We start from the raw sequence: 23,997 nt of genomic DNA, 5'->3' as shown, positions 1-23,997 counted from the left end.
AGTAATGGAAGGAGGCAGGGAGGGAAGGGAGGAGAGTATATGTGGAGGGAGGGAGTAATGGAAGGAGGCAGGGAGGGAAGGGATGAGAGTAGGTATAGATGGAGAGGAGGAGAGTGTATACAGATGGAGGGGAAGAGAGTATATACAGATGGAGGGGAGGAGAGTATATACAGATGGAGGGGAGGAGAGTATATACAGATGGAGGGGAGGAGAGTATATACAGATGGAGGGGAGGAGAGTATATACAGATGGAGAGGAAAGTATATATAGATGGAGGGGAGGAGAGTATATACAGATGGAGGGGAGGAGAGTATATACAGATGGAGGGGAGGAGAGTATATACAGATGGAGAGGAAAGTATATATAGATGGAGGGGAGGAGAGTATATACAGATGGAGGGGAGGAGAGTATATACAGATGGAGAGGAAAGTATATATAGATGGAGGGGAGGAGAGTATATATAGATGGAGGGGAGGAGAGTATATACAGATGGAGGGGAGGAGAGTATATACAGATGGAGGGGAGGAGAGTATATACAGATGGAGGGGAGGAGAGTATATCCAGTTGGAGGGGAGGAGAGTATATACAGATGAATGGGAGGAGAGTATATATAGATGGAGGGGAGGAGAGTATATACAGATGGAGGGGAGGAGAGTATATACAGATGGAGGGGAGGAGAGTATATACAGATGCAGGGGAGGAGAGTATATACAGATGGAGGGGAGGAGAGTATATACAGATGGAGAGGAGGAGAGTATATACAGATGGAGGGGAGGAGAGTATATGTGGAGGGAGGGAGTAATGGAAGGAGGCAGGGAGGGGAGGGAGGAGAGTATATGTGGAGGCAGGGAGGGGAGGAAAGTATATACAGATCAAGGGGAGGAGAGTATATACAGACGGAGAGGAGGAGAGTATATACAGATGGAGGGGAGGAGAGTATATGTGGAGGCAGGGAGTAATGGAAGGAGGCAGGCAGGGAGGGAAAGGATGAGAGTATATGTGGAGGCAGGGAGGGGAGGAAAGTATATACAGATGGAGGGGAGGAGAGTATATACAGATGGAGGGGAGGAGAGTATATACAGATGGAGGGGAGGAGAGTATATGTGGAGGCAGGGAGTAATGGAAGGAGGCAGGGAGGGAAGGGAGGAGAGTATATGTGGAGGGAGGGAGTAATGGAAGGAGGCAGGGAGGGAAGGGATGAGAGTAGGTATAGATGGAGAGGAGGAGAGTATATACAGATGGAGGGGAAGAGAGTATATACAGATGGAGGGGAGGAGAGTATATACAGATGGAGGGGAGGAGAGTATATACAGATGGAGGGGAGGAGAGTATATACAGATGGAGGGGAGGAGAGTATATACAGATGGAGGGGAGGAGAGTATATACAGATGGAGGGGAGGAGAGTATATACAAATGGAGGGGAGGAGAGTATATACAGATGGAGGGGAGGAGAATATATACAGATGAAGGGGAGGAGAGTATATACAGATGGAGGGGAGGAGAGTATATACAGATGGAGGGGAGGAGAGTATATACAGATGGCGGGGAGGAGAGTATATACAGATGGAGGGGAGGAGAGTATATACAGATGGAGGGGAGGAGAATATATACAGATGGATGGGAGGAGAGTATATACAGATGGAGGGGAGGAGAGTATATACAGATGGAGGGGAGGAGAGTATATACAGATGGAGGGGAGGAGAGTATATACAGATGGAGGGGAGGAGAGTATTTGCAGAGGCAGGGAGGAGATGTTTTTTTTTTGTCTTTTGATTTCCGTTTCTGCTCTTTTTTCATCCAATATTTGTCTCTCACTTTTGTTTGTGTGTGTTTGTGTGTGTGTTTGTGTGTAGTTGGGGGTAAGTGGGAGGAGTCAGAACAGGTTAACACGTTGCAGGCATTCTATTCGCTTACGGGTCTTCAGCCTGGAACACAGTACCGCCTCCTCATCACCCATGGCAACTACACACACTGGGAGGACGAGATACAGACCACCGGTCCAGGTAGACATACACACTCGCTCGCTCACACACACACACAAACAATCACATACACACAATCACACACACACAATCACACACACTCGCTCACACAAACAAATACTGACGTACACACACATTTCTGTATATTTAATCATATACTGTATGCCATTTAGATGATATAACTTAAAACACGGTTTGGATTCATTTCAGTATGTCACCCCAGTGGGAATCGAACCCACTTCACAACCTCTCATCTTTCAATGTTCTCATGTTGTCTGATCTCTCTTCTCACTTTTCGCTCCCGCTCTCTATCTCTATCTCTATCTCTCTATCTCTATCTCTATCTCTCTCTCTCTCTATCTCTCTCTCTATCTCTATCTCTCTCTCTATCTCTCTATCTCTCTCTCTATCTATCTCTCTCTATCTCTATCTCTATCTCTATCTCTATCTGTCGGCTATTGCTTTGTTATGGAAGATTTGGAAATTGCTTCATTTTTGGTGGTTGTAGAACTTAACGTCTCTTTTATGGATTTAGACCATTAGCAAGTATCGGCCTAATTCTGCTCTGCACGCATTATTGGATGTTTTGCGTTGTACATAGAGGATTTTTTGCAGAATTTTGCATGCAGAGTTTCAATATGGTTAAATTCTTAGTTGGTGAGCGGACCCCAGACCTCACATTGGGTTCTATAACAGATTCAATTTTTTTTTGCCAGATCGTAATTGGTATGTCAAATCTTATGTTCCTTTTGATGGCATTGAAGGCCCTTCTTACCTTGACTCTCAGATCGTTCACAGCTTTGTGGGAGTTACTTGTGGTGCTGATGTTTAGGCCGAGGTATGTATTGTTTTTTGTGGACTCTAGGGCAACAGTGTCTAGATGGAATTAGTATTTGTGGTCCTGGTGACTGGACCTTTTTTGGAACACCCTTATTTTTGTCTTACTGCGATTTACTGTCAGGGCCCAGGACTGTCAGGGCCCAGGTCTGTCAGGGCCCAGGTCTGACAGAATCTGTGCAGATGATCTACGTGCTGCTGTAGAACCTCCTTGGTTGGGGACAGAAGCACCAGTTCATCAGCAAACAGTCGACATTTGACTTCAGATTCTAGAAGGGTGAGGCCGTGTGCTGCAGACTGTTCTAGGGCCCTCGCCAGTTCATTGATATACAGATGGAGGGGAGGTGGAAGATGGCAGCATCGCGACCAGCTCTTAGAAAACTTTGCAGTATTTAGTATTTTTATGTACTATTTTTTATATTATCATCTCAGGAAATATTTTGTGTCATTACATACAGCCAGGAAGAACTATTGGATATTAGAGCGAAGGTAACTCATCAGAACTACCAGCATTACGACCAGGAATACGACTTCCCTGGACCAGATCCTTTGTTCACTCTCCCCAGAGCAATTTAACTTATTACAGAGGCCGACCCAAAACATCGCCAGCGGAGGAGATGCACTCTGGTTTGACTTAGGAGGCGTGCACACCACCCACCGCTTCCGAGTATATTACTTGCCTTTGGATAACAAAGCTGATGAGCTTAGAGCAAGGAATTCTTTCCAGAGAGATATCGGGGCCTGTAACATACTTTGTTTCACGGAAACAAATAAATATCTCTCTGGGAAGTAAATTATGATTAAATCATGATTAATGACTCATGGTGTAAATATAGGAACATGCAGGAACTTAAGTCATTTTGTTTATCCGACCAAGAATACCTCACAATTAAATGCCGAGCATATTATGGAGCGGCAGCGTAGCCGAGTGGTTAGAGTGTTGGACTAGCAACCAAAAGGTTGCAAGATCAAATCTCCGGGTTGCCAAGGTACAAAATCTGTCGTTCTGCCCCTGAACAAGGCAGTTAACCCACTGTTCCTAGGCCGTCATTGTAAATAAACATTTGTTCTTAACTGAATTGTCTAATTAAAAGTCAAATATAAAAATGAGAGAATTCTCCTCTGTCATCACCACGGCTGTTAACATCCCATCTCAAGCCGAAACCTCGATGGACCTCAAAGAACTTCACTTTATGCAAACTGGAAACAACAAATCCTGAAGCTGGGGATTTTAACAAAGCAAATTTCAGGACTTGGCTGCCAAAATTCTATCAACACATTGCCTGTCCTACTCACGATACTAACACTCTCGACCATTGCTATTCAAACGTATTGCTTACAAGGCCCTCCCCCGACCTCCCTTCGGCAAATCTGACCACTCCATCTTGCTCCATTAGTGTCATTGTAAGCGGTGACACTAAGCCCCACAAAGCGGAAGCAGTGCTTGCGGAAGTGTCCAAAGGGCAATCATCTCAACTACCGTATTGCACGACTGCAAGGAGGAGGGAAGTCACATGAAACAGCTGGCTCGAAATCATGAAAAGAATGGTCAATCAGGTTTGCTGATGGCATGTGTGTTGAGATATCGTGATATCTCTTTGGATCGGATTCTGCAACAAGAGGTTTCTAAACGTCTTTTTCCCAAGGGGTGCTTTCGACAGATGCCCCTCGCAGCTAGCGTTAGGGGAAGACAGTGTGGTCAGTGGAGAAGGCACTATGGCCTGTGACCATACCTAGTTGGTTTTCCAATCCATCAGTGGGAGTAACTGATCCATCAAGTCTGCTCCAAGTAGCAGGGGTACAGTTTCGAGGCTGGTAACATACACAGGGTGGACGAGCGATACGTCCTGGAAGTGTAGTTTCAGCATGACTCTCAATGTGAGAGGTGAGGTAGTCTGAGTGACCCCTCGAAGTGTAGTGTCGCATCGTTCCACTTTTAGCTTCAAAGCCCTTTTTAGATCATCAAACAATGTTTGAGAGATGAGTGATATTGCCGCGCCCAAATCAATTCACGCTCTACTAGTTAAGCAGTCCTCCAGGACTGTTTCCATTCAGCTGATGTTCTGAAAGAGCTGCAAAATCTGGACCCCTACAAATCAGCCGGGCTAGACAATCTGGACCCTTTCTTTCTAAAATTATCTGCCGAAATTGTTGCCACCCCTATTACTAGCCTGTTCAACCTCTCTTTCGTGTCGTCTGAGATTCCCAAAGATTGGAAAGCAGCTGCGGTCATCTCCCTCTTCAAAGGGGGGGACACTCTTGACCCAAACTGCTACAGACCTATATCTATCCTACCATGCCTTTCTAAGGTCTTCGAAAGCCAAGTCAACAAACAGATCACCGACCATTTCGAATCTCACCATACCTTCTCTGCTATGCAATCTGGTTTCAGAGCTGGTCATGGGTGCACCTCAGCCACGCTCAAGGTCCTAAACGATATCTTAACCGCCATCGATAAGAAACATTACTGTGCAGCCGTATTCATTGATCTGGCCAAGGCTTTCGACTCTGTCAATCACCACATCCTCATCGGCAGACTCGACAGCCTTGGTTTCTCAAATGATTGCCTCGCCTGGTTCACCAACGACTTCTTTTATAGAGTTCAGTGTGTCAAATTGGAGGGTCTGCTGTCCGGACCTCTGGCAGTCTCTATGGGGGTGCCACAGGGTTCAATTCTTGGACCGACTCTCTTCTCTGTATACATCAATGAGGTCGCTCTTGCTGCTGGTGAGTCTCTGATCCACCTCTACGCAGACGACACCATTCTGTATACTTCCGGCCCTTCTTTGGACACTGTGTTAACAACCCACCAGGCAAGCTTCAATGCCATACAACTCTCCTTCCGTGGCCTCCAATTGCTCTTAAATACAAGTAAAACTAAATGCATGCTCTTCAACCGATCGCTACCTGCACCTACCCGCCTGTCCAACATCACTACTCTGGGCGGCTCTGACTTAGAATACGTGGACAACTACAAATACTTAGGTGTCTGGTTAGACTGTAAACTCTCCTTCCAGACCCATATCAAACATCTCCAATCCAAAGTTAAATCTAGAATTGGCTTCCTAATTCGCAACAAAGCATCCTTCACTCATGCTGCCAAACATAAAACTGACCATCCTACCAATCCTTGACTTTGGCGATGTCATTTACATGTCATTTACATACCACAGTGCCTTGCGAAAGTATTCAGCCCCCTTGAACTTTGCAACCTTTTGCCACATTTCAGGCTTCAAACATAAATATATAAAACTGTATTTTTTTGTGAAGAATCAACAACAATGGGGCACAATCATGAAGTGGAACGACATTTATTGGATATTTCAAACTTTTTTAACAAATCAAAAACTGAAAAATTGGGCATGCAAAATTATTCAGCCCCCTTAAGTTAATACTTTGTAGCGCCACCTTTTGTTGCGATTACAGCTGTAAGTCGCTTGGGGTATGTCTCTATCAGTTTTGCACATCGAGAGACTGACATTTTTTCCCATTCCTCCTTGCAAAACAGCTCGAGCTCAGTGAGGTTGGATGGAGAGCATTTGTGAACAGCAGTTTTCAGTTCTTTCCACAGATTCTCGATTGGATTCAGGTCTGGACTTTGACTTGGCCATTCTAACACCTGGATATGTTTATTTTTGAACCATTCCATTGTAGATTTTGCTTTATGTTTTGGATCATTGTCTTGTTGGAAGACAAATCTCCGTCCCAGTCTCAGGTCTTTTGCAGACTCCATCAGGTTTTCTTCCAGAATGGTCCTGTATTTGGCTCCATCCATCTTCCCATCAATTTTAACCATCTTCCCTGTCCCTGCTGAAGAAAAGCAGGCCCAAACCATGATGCTGCCACCACCATGTTTAACAGTGGGGATGGTGTGTATAGCTGTGTTGCTTTTACGCCAAAAATAACGTTATGCATTGTTGCCAAAAAGTTCCATTTTGGTTTCATCTGACCAGAGCACCTTCTTCCACATGTTTGGTGTGTCTCCCAGGTGGCTTGTGGCAAACTTTAAACAACACTTTTTATGGATATCTTTAAGAAATGGCTTTCTTCTTGCCACTCTTCCATAAAGGCCAGATTTGTGCAATATACGACTGATTGTTGTCCTATGGACAGAGTTTCCCAATTCAGCTGTAGATCTCTGCAGTTCATCCAGAGTGATCATGGGCCTCTTGGCTGCATCTCTGATCAGTCTTCTCCTTGTATGAGCTGAAAGTTTAGAGGGACGGCCAGGTCTTGGTAGATTTGCAGTGGTCTGATACTCCTCCATTTCAATATTATCGCTTGCACAGTGCTCCTTGGGATGTTTAAAGCTTGGGAAATCTTTTTGTATCCAAATCCGGCTTTAAACTTCTTCACAACAGTATCTCGGACCTGCCTGGTGTGTTCCTTGTTCTTCATGATGCTCTCTGCGCTTTTAACGGACCTCTGAGACTATCACAGTGCAGGTGCATTTATACGGAGACTTGATTACACACAGGTGGATTGTATTTATCATCATTAGTCATTTAGGTCAACATTGGATCATTCAGAGATCCTCACTGAACTTCTGGAGAGAGTTTGCTGCACTGAAAGTAAAGGGGCTGAATAATTTTGCACGCCCGATTTTTCAGTTTTTGATTTGTTAAAAAGTTTGAAATATCCAATAAATGTCGTTCCACTTCATGATTGTGTCCCACTTGTTGTTGATTCTTCACAAAAAAATACAGTTTTATATATTTATGTTTGAAGCCTGAAATGTGGCAAAAGGTCGCAAAGTTCAAGGGGGCCGAATACTTTCGCAAGGCACTGTAGCCTCCAATTCCCTACTCAACAAATTGGATGCAGTCTATCACAGTGCAATCCGTTTTGTCACCAAAGCCCCATATACTACCCACCATTGCGACCTGTACGCTCTCGTTGGCTGGCCCTCGCTTCATACTCGTCGCCAAACCCACTGGCTCCATGTCATCTACAAGACCCTGCTAGGTAAAGTCCCCCCTTATCTCAGCTCGCTGGTCACCATAGCATCTCCCACCTGTAGCACACGCTCCAGCAGGTATATCTCTCTAGTCACCCCCAAAACCAATTCTTTCTTTGGCTGCCTCTCCTTCCAGTTCTCTGCGGCCAATGACTGGAACGAACTACAAAAATCTCTGAAACTGGAAACACTTATCTCCCTCACTAGCTTTAAGCACCAACTGTCAGAGCAGCTCACAGATTACTGCACCTGTACATAGCCCACCTATAATTTAGCCCAAACAACTACCTCTTTCCCAACTGTATTTAATTTGAATTTATTTATTTATTTTGCTCCTTTGCACCCCATTATTTGTATTTCTACTTTGCACATTCTTCCATTGCAAAACCACCATTCCAGTGTTTTACTTGCTATATTGTATTTACTTTGCCACCATGGCCTTTTTTGCCTTTACCTCCCTTCTCACCTCATTTGCTCACATTGTATATAAACTTGTTTATACTGTATTATTGACTGTATGTTTGTTTTACTCCATGTGTAACTCTGTGTCGTTGTATCTGTCAAACTGCTTTGCTTTATTTTGGCCAGGTCGCAATTGTAAATGAGAACTTGTTCTCAACTTGCCTACCTGGTTAAATAAAGGTAAAAATAAATAAAAGAAATAAAAAATGGGCGTTTAGATTAGTGTTTAGTGGACATTCCCAACGAAGTGGAGTGATCGTTCGCAATGACATGATGTGCCATTTCTGTTCAAGGTGAAAGCAGATCGACTTCAGATTTTGAGTGGGCTTGGCTAACCTGTCTGGGAAAGGGGTTCCGCTCCTGGTCAAAATTCAAAAACGAGTGGTCAGGGCTCTTAGCGTTCCGAACTTTTGATGCCTCAAAAGCTGTGCTTGAAAGCTCTCTGAGTAGTAAGATAGGCAAGCCAACGTGGGCTGCAGGGCCCAAGTAGGTAATGTTCGACAGAAACATTTGTTTGAATGGTATCAGATCTTCCATTCCTGTTTCAGTGAGTAGGCCAAAGTAAGCTGAATGAAGCCTATGATAGTAAGCTTGTGGGTGTTCGTTCCGAGCTTGTTTGATGTTGTTAGCCAGTGAGCTATCGTGTTTGCGTGTCGCAGAACCACTGAAAGCTGTGGCAGGTTTAGCATAGTCATTTAGCACGTGTTGCTGTTGTAGACCAATGAACCTCGTCACGTGTCTATTTTATGTTTGCTTCAACAGGTAAACCCTGTCAGAACCCCTAGCATTCGGGTAGCCATCCAATGTCAGGTAGGAACGTCTCAGTATCGTTTGGCTAACTAGGAACGGGGTCAAAGGTGGGGAAATTCTTGACGAGTTTGTCAAGGTCAAAATCAAATCAAAACCAATTTTATTTGTCACATACACATGGTTAGCAGATGTTAATGCGAGTGTAGCGAAATGCTTGTGCTTCTAGTTCCGACAATGCAGTAATAACCAACAAGTAATCTAACTAACAATTCCAAAACTACTGTCTTATACACAGTGTAAGGGGATAAAGAATATGTACATAAGGATATATGAATGAGTGATGGTACAGAGCAGCATAGGCAGGATACAGTAGATGGTATCGAGTACAGTATATACATGAGGTGAGTATGTAAACAAAGTGGCATAGTTAAAGTGGCTAGTGATACATGTATTACATAAGGATACAGTCGATGATATAGAGTACAGTATATACGTATGCATATGAGATGAATAATGTAGGGTAAGTAACATTATATAAGGTAGCATTGTTTAAAGTGGCTAGTGATATATTTACATAATTTCCCATCAATTCCCATTATTAAAGTGGCTGGAGTTGTGTCAGTGTCAGTGTGTTGGCAGCAGCCACTCAATGTTAGTGGTGGCTGTTTAACAGTCTGATGGCCTTGAGATAGAAGCTGTTTTTCAGTCTCTCGGTCCCAGCTTTGATGCACCTGTACTGACCTCGCCTTCTGGATGATAGCGGGGTGAACAGGCAGTGGCTCGGGTGGTTGATGTCCTTGATGATCTTTATGGCCTTCCTGTAACATCGGGTGGTGTAGGTGTCCTGGAGGGCAGGTAGTTTGCCCCCGGTGATGCGTTGTGCAGACCTCACTACCCTCTGGAGAGCCTTACGGTTGTGGGCGGAGCAGTTGCCGTACCAGGCGGTGATACAGCCCGCCAGGATGCTCTCGATTGTGCATCTGTAGAAGTTTGTGAGTGCTTTTGGTGACAAATCAAATTTCTTCAGCCTCCTGAGGTTGAAGAGGCGCTGCTGCGCCTTCTTCACGATGCTGTCTGTGTGAGTGGACCAATTCAGTTTGTCTGTGATGTGTATGCCGAGGAACTTAAAACTTGCTACCCTCTCCACTACTGTTCCATCGATGTGGATAGGGGGGTGTTCCCTCTGCTGTTTCCTGAAGTCCACAATCATCTCCTTAGTTTTGTTGACGTTGAGTGTGAGGTTATTTTCCTGACACCACACTCCGAGGGCCCTCACCTCCTCCCTGTAGGCCGTCTCGTCGTTGTTGGTAATCAAGCCTACCACTGTTGTGTCGTCCGCAAACTTGATGATTGAGTTGGAGGCGTGCGTGGGTGAACAGGGAGTACAGGAGAGGGCTCAGAACGCACCCTTGTGGGGCCCCAGTGTTGAGGATCAGCGGGGAGGAGATGTTGTTGCCTACCCTCACCACCTGGGGGCGGCCCGTCAGGAAGTCCAGTACCCAGTTGCACAGGGCGGGGTCGAGACCCAGGGTCTCGAGCTTGATGACGAGCTTGGAGGGTACTATGGTGTTGAATGCCGAGCTGTAGTCGATGAACAGCATTCTCACGTAGGTATTCCTCTTGTCCAGATGGGTTAGGGCAGTGTGCAGTGTGGTTGAGATTGCATCGTCTGTGAACCTATTTGGGCGGTAAGCAAATTGGAGTGGGTCTAGGGTGTCGGGTAGGGTGGAGGTGATATGGTCCTTGACTAGTCTCTCAAAGCACTTCATGATGACGGAAGTGAGTGCTACGGGGCGGTAGTCGTTTAGCTCAGTTACCTTAGCTTTCTTGGGAACAGGAACAATGGTGGCCCTCTTGAAGCATGTGGGAACAGCAGACTGGTATAGGGATTGATTGAATATGTCCGTAAACACACCGGCCAGCTGGTCTGCGCATGCTCTGAGGGCGCGGCTGGGGATGCCGTCTGGGCCTGCAGCCTTGCGAGGGTTAACACGTTTAAATGTCTTACTCACCTCGGCTGCAGTGAAGGAGAGTCCGCATGTTTTCGTTGCATGCCGTGTCAGTGGCACTGTATTGTCCTCAAAGCGGGCAAAAAAGTTATTTAGTCTGCCTGGGAGCAGGACATTCTGGTCCGTGACTGGGCTGGATTTCTTCTTGTAGTCCGTGATTGACTGTAGACCCTGCCACATGCCTCCTCCGCCAAGCGGGCGGAGGGTCAGCTTCATCCTGTGGGGAAGTTGGGGCCGGCGGGCCAAGAGGAGAAGCCAAGCTTTGGCTTTGTTGGCCATGAGGCGCCATATTACTCAGTGCCAAATGGCCAAGAGGAGAAGACTGAGGGACACATGAGGGAGGCTGTATAGGTCCTGTGTGTAGCTGGTGTAGAATCAGGCGCAGGACAGCAGATATGAGCAATCAACGTTTTTTACTCAAAAAGACAAATGTACAATGTAACATCACAAGCCCATAAAGACGGACCAAATTACAATAAACAATCACTCACAAACACAACATGAGAAACAGAGGGTTAAATAATAAACAAGTAATTGGTTGAGTGAAGCCAAGTGTGTAAGACAAAGTGGAAAATGAAAAGTGGATCGGCGGTGGCTAGAAAGCCGGTGACGTCGACCGCCGAACGCCGCCTGAACAAAGAGAGGGACCGACTTCGGCGGAAGTTGTGACAAAATCAAAATCTGAAACCTATCTTCTTTACTCTTTTGAGTACAGGGCTCCGGTTGCTTGGATTGGTAGTCACGCCGTGACCATTCTGGACTTCCTCCAGATGGTACCTAAGGGTGGTACACTTCAGCACTTAGAGTACTGATTTTGGACACGTGAGTGTTGCACTTGCTCCTTTCGGTCTGTTTGTAGATAACCTGTCAGATTTATCTAGTTTGGCAAGGACATCGTCGTATTTAGTTTGGCTAAATCGAGTTGTTCCTGCAGCATACGATTTTGTTGAAGAGTTTGTGCTTGTTCTTCGTCAAACGCAGATCCAGAATTTTTCCCTTATCTGCATTTGTCATTGGTTTCCCGGTTCTCACCACCTGTCCCTTTATGTCTACCATTACCTGCTCGTGCTTCAGCTGTGCACTGTGGTATTGGACAGATGCCAATCTCAGACGGCAAGACATCAGAGCTAGACTGGAGAGAACCTTTACGAGGCCTGCGCCCGATGGTTGATTTTTGAGAGCGTTGTTTGCAAAAATGATAATGATTAATCATGCCTAGGCTATCTGGGACTTTACTTAGCCTGGGAAGTTGGTTCATCTAGGTTACTATTGCAAAGTTTAAAATCTAATTTAATTGGAAGAACCTAGAAAGGTATGTTCGACAATTTGACTTATTCAATTGAATGAGACGATGATATCCAAGCAATTGAGATTGTCTGGATTATCATAAAAGTAACCTGTAGTTTAAATGTTACATTCACCATTAGGTTCACTTCCATCAGTACTGGGGTTTACTGAATGTGCTTTGCAAAAGCAAATTTTACTGATTGATCAATTTTAATGATAAATCAAACCTGTATAGGCTATTTGGGAATTCAACTTTAAATTAACCTGACACTTGTCAATCTAGGTTCATGTGAAAAGTTTAAATTGTCACATTGTAGAAAACCAATAAATGTGGATATTATTTAAAAAGTCCACTTTAAAGGTAAATCAGGCAAATTCACTTGTTAGTTAAATTGAATGAGATATCGATATTCAATACATTGATGGCTGAATATCCTAAGTACTCACGTATTGAACGTGATCCACGTTTGGGTCACCCAATTATTTTTGAAGAAAATGTACTGGCGATTCTTCACCACCAGGGGGTCACCAATGGCAGAAAGCTGAAATCCACGGAAGTACAAAGGGCGGGACTTCCATTGCGCATGAAGGAGGTATTTCAACGTGACACAGGGAAAATAAAATGCTGTTTTCCCTTTGTTAGCTGTAGCATCTAGTGCTAAGCTAATCCTATTTGTACAGAAATCTCACTTTCAAGCACAAAATAGGGTCCCCTTCTCCATGGAAAGGGGGTTTACTAGTGACATCTCACATTAACCCATTTGGCATACTATTTGCTAGCATTATATTACCGGAGCGCACGGTCCATAAAAACAGATATGCCTGTGGCCTACCCACACTGGCTTAGCGCGGTAGGCGGACAGATAACTTTGGCTCGGTCACAAAACTATCCTCTAATTTTTAACGTTACTGGCTCTATGCCCTTGTTCTAGAAATTAATATTGACCGACCGAAATCGTACCGTTTGGCCTAACGGACTAAATCTGGAATTTATAAGTCATTGCTCTGACGCTATCGACACACAACCGGAGGAGCTTCCAAATAGCGTGTTCAAATGGAAACACACAACCAATATCTTTCTCTATTCGCATACACCACTTCTGTTTGCACAGATTTGATATATGTATACGTATATATAATTCAACAGCAAAGTCCAATTCGATCTCAGATTCCACACACGGGGCACCATAATATGTTGTGCTTTGGCGTCATTAAAAGTGAAGACTGTTATTTTATCAAATCAATTCTCTGTAATTATTATTACGTGATTAAACTAATCATGTAAATGTAATTAACTAGGAAGTCGGGGCACCAGGGAAAATCTTCAGATTACAAAGTTATAATTTTCCTAATATAACTTTCAGATATTTTAATATCTGATCAATTAGTCTTCTTATTAATGAATTATTATTTACCTCACATCAGTCTCATTCCAAACGTAAATTGTTAGTTATCTGCACAAACCCAGGCTTTACTGTAAATCATCCATACACCAACTGGCTTAATCATTTATCTGCTAACTAACTAAATAAACACAGAAATGCATAAACACACAAACAGTAGATCTGTTACTAACAAATGATAGGGAAGGTTCCCTAGTGGGCTAAGCCAATATGACGGACAAAAGTGGACAAAGGGAAGTGGGTGTGGACTGAGAATAGGCGGGAAAGACCAGAGGGATCACTACACACAGTACTACTATAAATATATTAATTGAAATGCTAATCCTTTGCACATGAACGCTCACTCATTTGGGAATAATTGCATTAACGCATTTCGATTAAAGATTAAAGCATTTTGTGGTTAGATTGGGTACTTCAGAGTACCATTCAGAAATTATCTCATAGAATAGATTTTTCGGTGGTTGTCGGTAATCGCATCCCAGGTTTACATCATTTCTAGCTGCAGACTAGTAATTAGTATCTAAGATTTGCTCTTATTCTGTAGGGATTGATAGTCTCAGAGTATAAACATTTCCAGCCGTGTAGCCAATGCTCCACGTGGTATGGTTAGGAATTCAATAACTATTCTCTCACGCTATGGGTTTGCTTAGTCTAAACTCAAACCTGTGCCACCTCAGCTAACACCGAGGTACTCGCTGTCTAAAGAGGATTTCCTCAAGGGGGTTTTATTCTTAACAATAAAAAAGGCAGTTCTATGACACCTGATCATGTCTGTACTCACGGGGAAGTGCCAATGACTTAGTTAAACTTTAAAGGGAATTCAATTCTCTCACATTAAAGGTTTAACATCACATTACATCATTTCACAAATAGCTTAATCTTTACTCATTTATTTTATACAATAATTAGATGCAAACCCCATAATTGAGAAATGTACACATTCAGAGACATAGTTATGTGTGTTTCCTGTCCTCTCTGAGGTCACCAAATGAAACACACTCGTCAACCCGTCCCTTAAGTATCCACGGACCATTCCCACCTTCTCACAAGTGGACATTTTGTTTCATATTCCCATTTTGGGGATTTAGGAGTTTGCCAAGTTTGCCATTCCCTTGTTCTCTCTGTGCCTCTCTTTCTGCATGGTCAGGGGGAGAGAGTCTCCGCCAGGGGGAGAGAGTCTCCGCCAGCAATTTACAACCTGAGATAACAGAACCTGTGTGTAGGAAAGAGTGGGAAGTCACGATCTGTACCCAGAAAGGGCCACGTCATGACAATACCCAGCGTGCGACAGAGCTGCAGGAGTGTGATCCGTTTTTGTTGGTTATGTTGTCATAGTTGTGCCTATGGGGGAATATGGGGGAGGGAATGCTGTCACCTGCAGGCAGGTGTTTGTCCCCCTGTGGGCTGAGGGCGTCAGATTCTTGTCCAGTTCAGGCAATTAGGTCGCCACAGACATGTCCCTGGGCCTGGAAATTATTTGATTTCCCCTCCAGGAAGGAGAAGCTGTCTTCATTAAAGTTGGGGTGTGGATGTGGCTGGTGGTTCTGTGGTCTGGATGTAGGTCTTCTCGGCATGGGTTCTCTATGTGTAGGGGGGGTCCCCAAAGGTCTGGGAGATGGTCTGGGTGGGGTGTCTGTTGATCTGTTGCTCCCATGTGAGGTTTTGGGGCAGTGGTTGAGGGCGATGGTGGGCACTGCTGCCTCGTGTAGGTGGACCTGGTCGTGAAGGCTGTTAAATTCCATGTTGGAGTGGTGGGCCAGGTAAACATTTGGTTTTGAGACACAGTCACAAGAACTACTGGCGTTTACCCACTGTATGTTAGCAGGGTGGAAGTCTTTTCATGGTAGCAGGGTAGAGTTAATAAAGAGGTCTGGTCTCTCTGTCTCTCTCTCTTTCTCTCTCTCTCTTGCACTCACTCGTCTCCATCTCGGTCTCCATCTCACTCTCTGTCTCACTCTCTCTGTGTCTGTCTCCCCAGAGCTACGTGGTGTGGAAGGTGATTTTGATATTCAAGGCTGGTTCATAGGGCTGATCAGTGCTGTGTGGTTGTTTAATAAAGAGGTCTTTTCTCTCTCTCTGTCTCCCCAGAGCTACGTGGTGTGGAAGGTGATTTTGCTACTCAAGGCTGGTTCATAGGGCTGATCAGTGCTGTAGTGTTGCTGTTGTTGCTGCTTCTGGTTCTCTGTTTCATCAAGAGGAGTAAAGGGGGCAAGTACGCAGGTAACTTTCCCCTCTGGGATGTGTCTGTCTGTCCCTCCGTCTACTGTACGTTTTCACACTAACTTCAGTTGCAGGCTGCGTTTGTTCGAGCTGAGCACTCACCTGTATCTCTCCTCCAGTGAAAGACAAGGAAGAGAGTCAGATGGACTCCGAGGCTCGGCCAATCAAAGACGAGACGTTTGGAGAGTACAGGTTTGTCATATCTAACCCCACACACACACATCTTTACACAACACAGCTAAGAATTCTAGGGAGAGATAACTTTTTTGTGAAGTTCCCTGTAATGTTCTCCAGATGTTTGAGGGTCCAGTTTTCTGTTAGTTAGGGGAACATTCTATGTATGTTAGCAAAAACCTCCTGAGAACCTGTTTAGCATCTTTTGTCATTACTTAGGAGAAAATTCCCTTAGACAGAACCCAGGTTGCCATGTTCTCAGAATATCCTATTTGAATGTTCTAGACAGGTTTCATGGGAACTTTGCAGGAACATTTCTGTATCAGTTGTCAGGTCATCAACTGATGGTCCCAAAGAAATGTTTTCATTACACAGTAACAGTACCTTGTTACTGTTGCTGAGCCAATCAAGGCCCAGCTTCTGTTGCTGAGCCAATCAAGGCCCTGCTTCTGTTGCTGAGCCAATCAAGGCCCTGCTTGGTGAACCACTGATCCACTCATTGTTCTTTGTCTGTTGTCAAGGAGACTCACACACTGTGCTTTTAACATACGGTGTTTGACAAACATGATTATATAGTGCATGTTCATTTTTACAGTAATAATTATTCTCACCTGGGATTTGAACTCACAACCTCCATGTTGGGTAGCAGTTAATCTGAATATTCTCATCATTGATTTGATTGACTTATTTCAACAATTTTAGGGCTTGCTGTATAGTGGTCTAATGTTGGTGCGGTATACCACTGATCAAGGCCTTGATGGGCTCGGCAACAGTAGCAAGGGGTGATGTAAAAGATTTGTACCTACACACTGAAGAAGGCTACTCACCAGCAACGCTTCTGGGAGAGTGAATTCAAGGGTTTTACTCACCAGCGACGTGTCTGGGAGAGTGAATTCAAGGGTTTTACTCACCAGCAACGCTTCTGGGAGAGTGAATTCAAGGGTTTTACTCACCAGCGACGTGTCTGGGAGAGTGAATTCAAGGGTTTTACTCACCAGCGACGTGTCTGGGAGAGTGAATTCAAGGGTTTTACTCACCAGCAACGCTTCTGGGAGAGTGAATTCAAGGGTTTTACTTCACATCTTTACACAGCACACACACATCTTCACACAGCACACACACATCTTTACACAGCACACACACATCTTTACACAGCACACACTCATATTTACACAGCACACACTCATATTTACACAGCACACACACATCTTTACACAGCACACACACATCTTTACACAGCACACACACATCTTTACACAGCACACATCCTTACACAGCAAACACACATCTTTACACAACACACATCTTTACACAACACACACACATATTTACACAGCACACACACATATTTACACAGCACACACACATATTTACACAGCACACACACATCTTTACACACACACATCTTTACACACACACATCTTTACACACACACATCTTTACACAACACACACACATATTTACACACATACATATTTACACACACACATCTTTACACACACACATCTTTACACAACACACACACATATTTACACAGCACACATCTTTGCACAACACACATATTTACACAACACACACACACATTTACACACACACACACACACACACACACACACACATCTTTGCATAACACACACACATCTTTACACAACACACACACATATTTACACACACACACACACACACACACACATCTTTACACACACACATCTTTACACAACACACACACACATCTTTACACACACACATCTTTACACAACACACACACATATTTACACACACACACACACACACACACACACATCTTTACACACACACATCTTTACACAACACACACACATATTTACACACACACATCTTTACACAACACACACACTTATTTACACACACACACACACATCTTTGCATAACACACACACCTTTACACACACACATCTTTACGCAACACATACGCAAATTTACACAATACACACACAAAACAAGTATTTTTATTCTCCAATAAGCCTGACCTCTAACCCCTGACCTCTAACCCCTGACCTCTAACCTCCCTCTCTACCCCATGCTGCTCCGTTAATGCAGATCTCTGGAAAGGTGAGAACTTTTTCTTTCTCTCTCTTCGTTCTATTTTGTTTTAACATGGTGTTCATATGTAGCTATTTCTCTGTTACTGTTTCCTCTGTCTCCATAGTGATGGTGATGAGAAGCGGTCAGTCAGTCAGCCATCTCTGTGTGTGGAGAGTAAACTGGGGAGTGACGACTCCCTTGCCGAATACGGAGACAGTGTCGACATCCAGTTCAACGAGGACGGCTCTTTCATTGGTCAATACAGCGGCCGAGGGCCCGCCCCTACAGGAAATGAGAGCTCTGGCCCCGCCTCCCCTGTCAATCTAGACCCACCGCCTCCTCCAATAGGCCCCTCCTTCGCTGGAATACTGGACAGGACCAGTTAAATAGAACAGACACACACACCATCAGACCGCCTGCATGAAGACCTCTCATTCCTGACACTACTGCCATCAGACTGCCTGCATGAAGACACATCATTCCTGACACTACTGCCATCAGACTGCCTGCATGAAGACACATCATTCCTGACACTACTGCCATCAGACTGCCTGCATGAAGACACATCATTCCTGACACTACTGCCTGCCTGCCTGCCTGCTAGACATACACAAGTCCAGTACATTCCATGGGGGTACAGAGAAGTCATTTACAGATCAGCTTGCCTTCTCTACTCCACGTTTACACACACGGTAATACACACAGGGTAGTACACACATCTGGTTACACACAGTAATACACACACTCAGAATGCAGCAGCCACTACTCCAAAACCCTTTGACGCAGTGTACCATAGCGCACTTCGTTTTATCACAGGTAACAGGTTTAATCCTCACCATTATCAGAAGGTCTGCTGAACCTCAATAAAATCTCCTAGAACACTTCATTACTCCCTTTTTGTTGACAAAGCATCCAACACTTATCTTTAAATGTAAAATGCAATGCACCAAACCCGCTCACAGGGCTGGTCAACTCTTAAGGTCCCTCGTGTCTCTACCAACCAATCAGCTTTTAGTTTCAATGCCCCCCCCCCCCCCCCATCATGAATCCCTGGTGCCAATAGGGCAGTTTAGAATCCTGATGGAACTCACTGATGTGTGTGAGTGTTCTTTAGAATGCTGAAGGAACTCACTGATGTGTGTGAGTGTTCTTTAGAATGCTGATGGAACTCACTGATGTGTGTGAGTGTTCTTTAGAATGCTGATGGAACTCACTGATGTGTTTGAGTGTTCTTTAGAATGCTGATGGAACTCACTGATGTGTGTGAGTGTTCTTTAGAATGCTGATGGAGGAGGAACTCACTGACGTGTTTGAGTGTTCTTTAGAATGCTGATGGAACTCACTGATGTGTGTGAGGGTTCTTTAGAATGCTGATGGAACTCACTGATGTGTGTGAGGGTTCTTTAGAATGCTGATGGAACTCACTGATGTGTGTGAGTGTTCTTTAGAATGCTGATGGACCTCACTGATGTGTGTGAGTGTTCTTTAGAATGCTAATGGAGGAGGAACTCACTGACGTGTTTGAGTGTTCTTTAGAATGCTGATGGAACTCACTGATGTGTGAGGGTTCTTTAGAATGCTGATGGAACTCACTGATGTGTGTGAGGGTTCTTTAGAATGCTGATGGAACTCACTGATGTGTGTGAGGGTTCTTTAGAATGCTGATGGAACTCACTGATGTGTGTGAGTGTTCTTTAGAATGCTGATGGAACTCACTGATGTGTGTGAGGGTTCTTTAGAATGCTGATGGAACTCACTGATGTGTGTGAGGGTTCTTTAGAATGCTGATGGAACTCACTGATGTGTGTGAGTGTTCTTTAGAATGCTGATGGAACTCACTGATGTGTGAGGGTTCTTTAGAATGCTGATGGAACTCACTGATGAGTGTTCTGGTTGACTGTAATAATGTATTTGTGTTGTAGTGTTTCTGTAACTGCTGTTTTATTAAATGATCATATTGAATAGTTTGTTCTCAGGGCACCACTGAGACGTTGGGCTTCCCTGAACACATACAAGTTTAATAAAAAACACACACCTAAGAGCCCGACCAAACCCTGACACTCTTAGTCCAACCATCCGTCCTTCTCTCCATCTCTCCATCTCCTCTCCTCATCCCTCCTCTTCTCTCCATCTCTCCGTCTTTCCTCCCCCAAGAGAGAAGGGGTAGGAGATGGAGAGAAGAGAAGAGAAACCTTATCCTTACCCTAACCCTCATACTAACCCTAACCTTTAAACCCTAATTCTAACTTGTAATTGTAACCCTAAAACTTAAAATAGCCTTTTTCCTTGTGGGGACCGGCAAAATGTTCCCACTTGTCTGAATGTTCCTTGTTTTACTTATGGTACCCCCAATGATAGTACAAACACACACACACACACACACACACACACACACACTCTCTCTCTCTTCTCCTCTTTCTGTCTTTCTCTCTCTTTCTCTTTCTCTTCTCTTCTCCCGCCCCTATGGAATCCATGGACTAGTCAAGCTCTGTAGCAAACTTCTACTACTGGGCTGAAGGAGGAGGGGGCAATGGAGGAAGGAAGAACAGAGGAGGGAGATGGAGGTAGAGAGATGGAGAGAAGAGGGAGGAGAGAATCAGAAGTATCATTCTCTGAATGTAAATAGAAGCTGAAGATTGTTATCTATCTGATCATTATTTGATCATTTCAATTGATCCTTTTTCAAAGTGATTAGTTTAATGTAACTTGGTTTTGTAGCTCCCACTGCTCTCTTCAGTTAGACTGCTGTTCCTGTGTGTCATCATATCTATGATAATAATCATCACAACCTGGATGGTTTCACTCTTTCTGTATTGGCTTGTAGTCCAGACGCTTGTGTTTAGATCCTAGAAAATCGTTCAACTTATGTTTCTGTATGTTAGATAAACAGCAGCTATAGATTATTGATAAGAAATGTCATCTGTAACAATTTATTAGTTAACATTGATAAGTAATGTCATCTGTAGAACAATTTATTAGTTAACATTGATAAGTAATGTCATATCTGTAACAATTTATTAGTTAACATTGATAAGAAATGTCATCTGTAGAACAATTTATTAGTTAACATTGATAAGTAATGTCATATCTGTAACAATTTATTAGTTAACATTGATAAGAAATGTCATCTGTAACAATTTATTAGTTAACATTGATAAGAAATGTCATCTGTAGAACAATTTATTAGTTAACATTGATAAGTAATGTCATATCTGTAACAATTTATTAGTTAACATTGATAAGTAATGTCATATCTGTAACAATTTATTAGTTAACATTGATAAGTAATGTCATATCTGTAGAACAAAAAGGGCAAACCAAAGTTCAGTCAACGTTAAAAGAACATGATATCATCATTACATCATCGCCAGGAGTAGAAGCTCAACGCATCACGTCTTTTGAAAAGTGGGCAGGGCAAAGAGGAACAGGAAAGAAGCCTGTTTGGCCCAGAGCACAGAGGCCAGTTTGGGGTGTTGTTCCAGGTATAGCAGTGTCCCTGGGCATCTCAGAGGATTGATATGTCATATTAATGTGGTTGAACACTTTTAACGGCATTGTGAGCAGAGAGACTGCAATATAGACAAACTGGAATGAACCCAATACGCTCTACAGACTCCTCTCTGGTCTTGTCCAGCCTCTGCTCTATGCTAGTCGGTACTAGGAAAGTTAGACATTTCCGACTTGCTAATTTGTTGAATATGGCAAGTACAACAATTAGCATGCAAGAGATTTTGGAGTTTCCTAGTTCCGACTAAGAAGTTAATGTGTCATATCTGTCAGGCTGTCTGGGTCAATTCAGTTTTGAAGTAATGAGTTGAAAAATCCTCTTAGGTTCATTTCCAATTGATTTCTGTCTGCCTGTCTGTCGTCTGTCTGTCTCTGTCTGTCGCAGCCTTCTTTTACAACTATAAACACAGAGAAAAACAACAAAAACTACAAAAGGGAAATCTTTAAATATTAATATTTTACAATAACCAATAAGTATATGACTAATATTAATAATAATATCAACATTAATATTAATACTGAAGTCTCACATAGGTACTGGGGGAGGAAGGGAGGGATGAACACAGAGGGGAGGGTTAAACAACTGATATTGTACCTGCTTGTTGTGTATCTTATTAATTAACCCCACAGCTAATAATAAACTGGGACTATGCATAACTAAGATGCCACTACACTGTGACTTATTGTGGGTGTGGGTGTGCGTACGGGGGTGTGCGTGTGTGGGTGTGCGTATCAGGGTGTGGGTGTGCATACGGGGGTATTTGGGTCTAGACAAGACAACAATGCAACTGACCATCACATCCAGACAATACAACAATCAAATCAAATCGTATATTTCACATGCGCCGAATACAACAGGTGGAATGCTAAATTACAAGCCCTTAATTAACCAACAATGCACTTTTAAGAAAAATAACCCCAAAAATAAGAAATAAAAGTAACAAATAATTAAAGAGCAGCAGTAAAATAACAATAGCGAGGCTATATACAGGGGGTACCAGTTAGTCGAGGTAATATGTACATGTGGGTAGATTTATTAAAGTGACTTTTGCATATATATATTTGATTGTTCAGTAGTCTTTTGGCTTGGGGGTAGATGCTGTTTAGAAGCCTCTTGGACCTAGACTTTGCGCTCCGGTACCACTTGCCGTGCGGTAGCAGAGAGAACAGTCTATGACTGGGGTGGATGGAGTCTTTGACAACTTGTAGGGCTTTCCTCTGACACCGCCTGGTATAGAGGTCCTGGACGGCAGTAAGCTTGGACCCAGTAATTTACTGGGCCTAACGCACTACCCTCTGTAGTGCATTGCGGTCGGAGGCTGAGCAGTTGCCATACCAGGCAGTGATGCAACCAGTCAGTATGCTCTCGATGCAGCTGAGGACCCATGCCAAATATTTTTAGTCTCTTGAGGGGAATAGGTTTTGTCGTGTCCTCTTCACAACTGTCTTGATGTGCTTGGACCATGTTAGTTTGTTGGTGATGTGGAAACCAAGGAACTTGAAGCTCTCAACCTGCTCCACTACAACACCTTAGCGTCCCACCTGGCCAACATCCGGTGAAATTGCAGAGCGCGAAATTCAAACTACAGAATTATAAATATTAAACTTTCATAAAATCACAAGTGTAATACATCAAAATAAAGCTTAACTTCTTGAGTTGTTAATCCAGCCGCTGTGTCAGATTTCAAAAAGGCTTTACGGCGAAAGCAAACTATGCGATTATCTGAGGACAGCACCACACATACAAACACATGAAAAACATATTTCAACCAGGCAGGTGCGACACGAAAGTCTGAAATAGCAATATAAGAAATGCCTTACCTTTGATGATCTTCTTCTGTTGGCACTCCAAAAGGTCCCAGTTACATCACAAATGGTCCTTTTGTTCGATAATGTCCTTCTTTATATCCATAAAAACTCAGTTTAGCTGGCGCGCTTCAGTCAATAATCCACCCATTTTCCCTCCATCAAAATGCATACAAAATGAATCCCAAACATTTCTAATAAACTTTTCCAAACAAGTTAAACAACGTTTATAATCAAACCTTAGGTACCCTAATTTAAGACGGAGAATCGTTATTGTCTTTACCGGAGAAAAATACCAAAGAACGTGCTCTCATTCACGCGCTTGGAAACACTACAGCCAAAATGGGAGCCACCTAAAAAAACTACCATTTCTGGCTCATTTTTCGAAAACCATCTGAAACTCTTTCTAAAGACTTGACATCTAGGGGAAGCCCTAGGAACTGCAACCTGTGAGGACTTATAATTAAAGTGATAGCCATGGAAAATAAAGTAAGGCTGAATTATGTTCTGTTATACTCAAAGACATAATTTTAACAGTT

General features: G+C 43.6%; 1 protein-coding gene across 1 annotated transcript in view; it reads left to right on the top strand.

The window, feature by feature from the left end:
- Positions 1-19,160, top strand: part of LOC139417452 (neural cell adhesion molecule L1.1-like) — a 113,458-nt gene extending 94,298 nt beyond the window's left edge. The window contains exons 24-28 of the mRNA XM_071166738.1: positions 1,854-2,003; positions 15,776-15,907; positions 16,027-16,099; positions 18,161-18,172; positions 18,270-19,160. Coding sequence (XP_071022839.1) covers positions 1,854-2,003; positions 15,776-15,907; positions 16,027-16,099; positions 18,161-18,172; positions 18,270-18,531 — 629 coding nt within the window. The 3' untranslated portion in view covers positions 18,532-19,160. The remainder of the gene's footprint in view (positions 1-1,853; positions 2,004-15,775; positions 15,908-16,026; positions 16,100-18,160; positions 18,173-18,269) is intronic.
- Positions 19,161-23,997: the final 4,837 nt, after the last annotated feature.

The sequence above is a fragment of the Oncorhynchus clarkii genome, chromosome 9 (genome assembly GCF_045791955.1).
Source record: "Oncorhynchus clarkii lewisi isolate Uvic-CL-2024 chromosome 9, UVic_Ocla_1.0, whole genome shotgun sequence".
In the NCBI taxonomy this organism is placed as follows: Eukaryota; Metazoa; Chordata; class Actinopteri; order Salmoniformes; family Salmonidae; genus Oncorhynchus; species Oncorhynchus clarkii.
The sequence above is the reverse complement of the archived record's forward strand: the minus strand, read 5'-3'. Positions and strand labels throughout refer to the sequence as shown.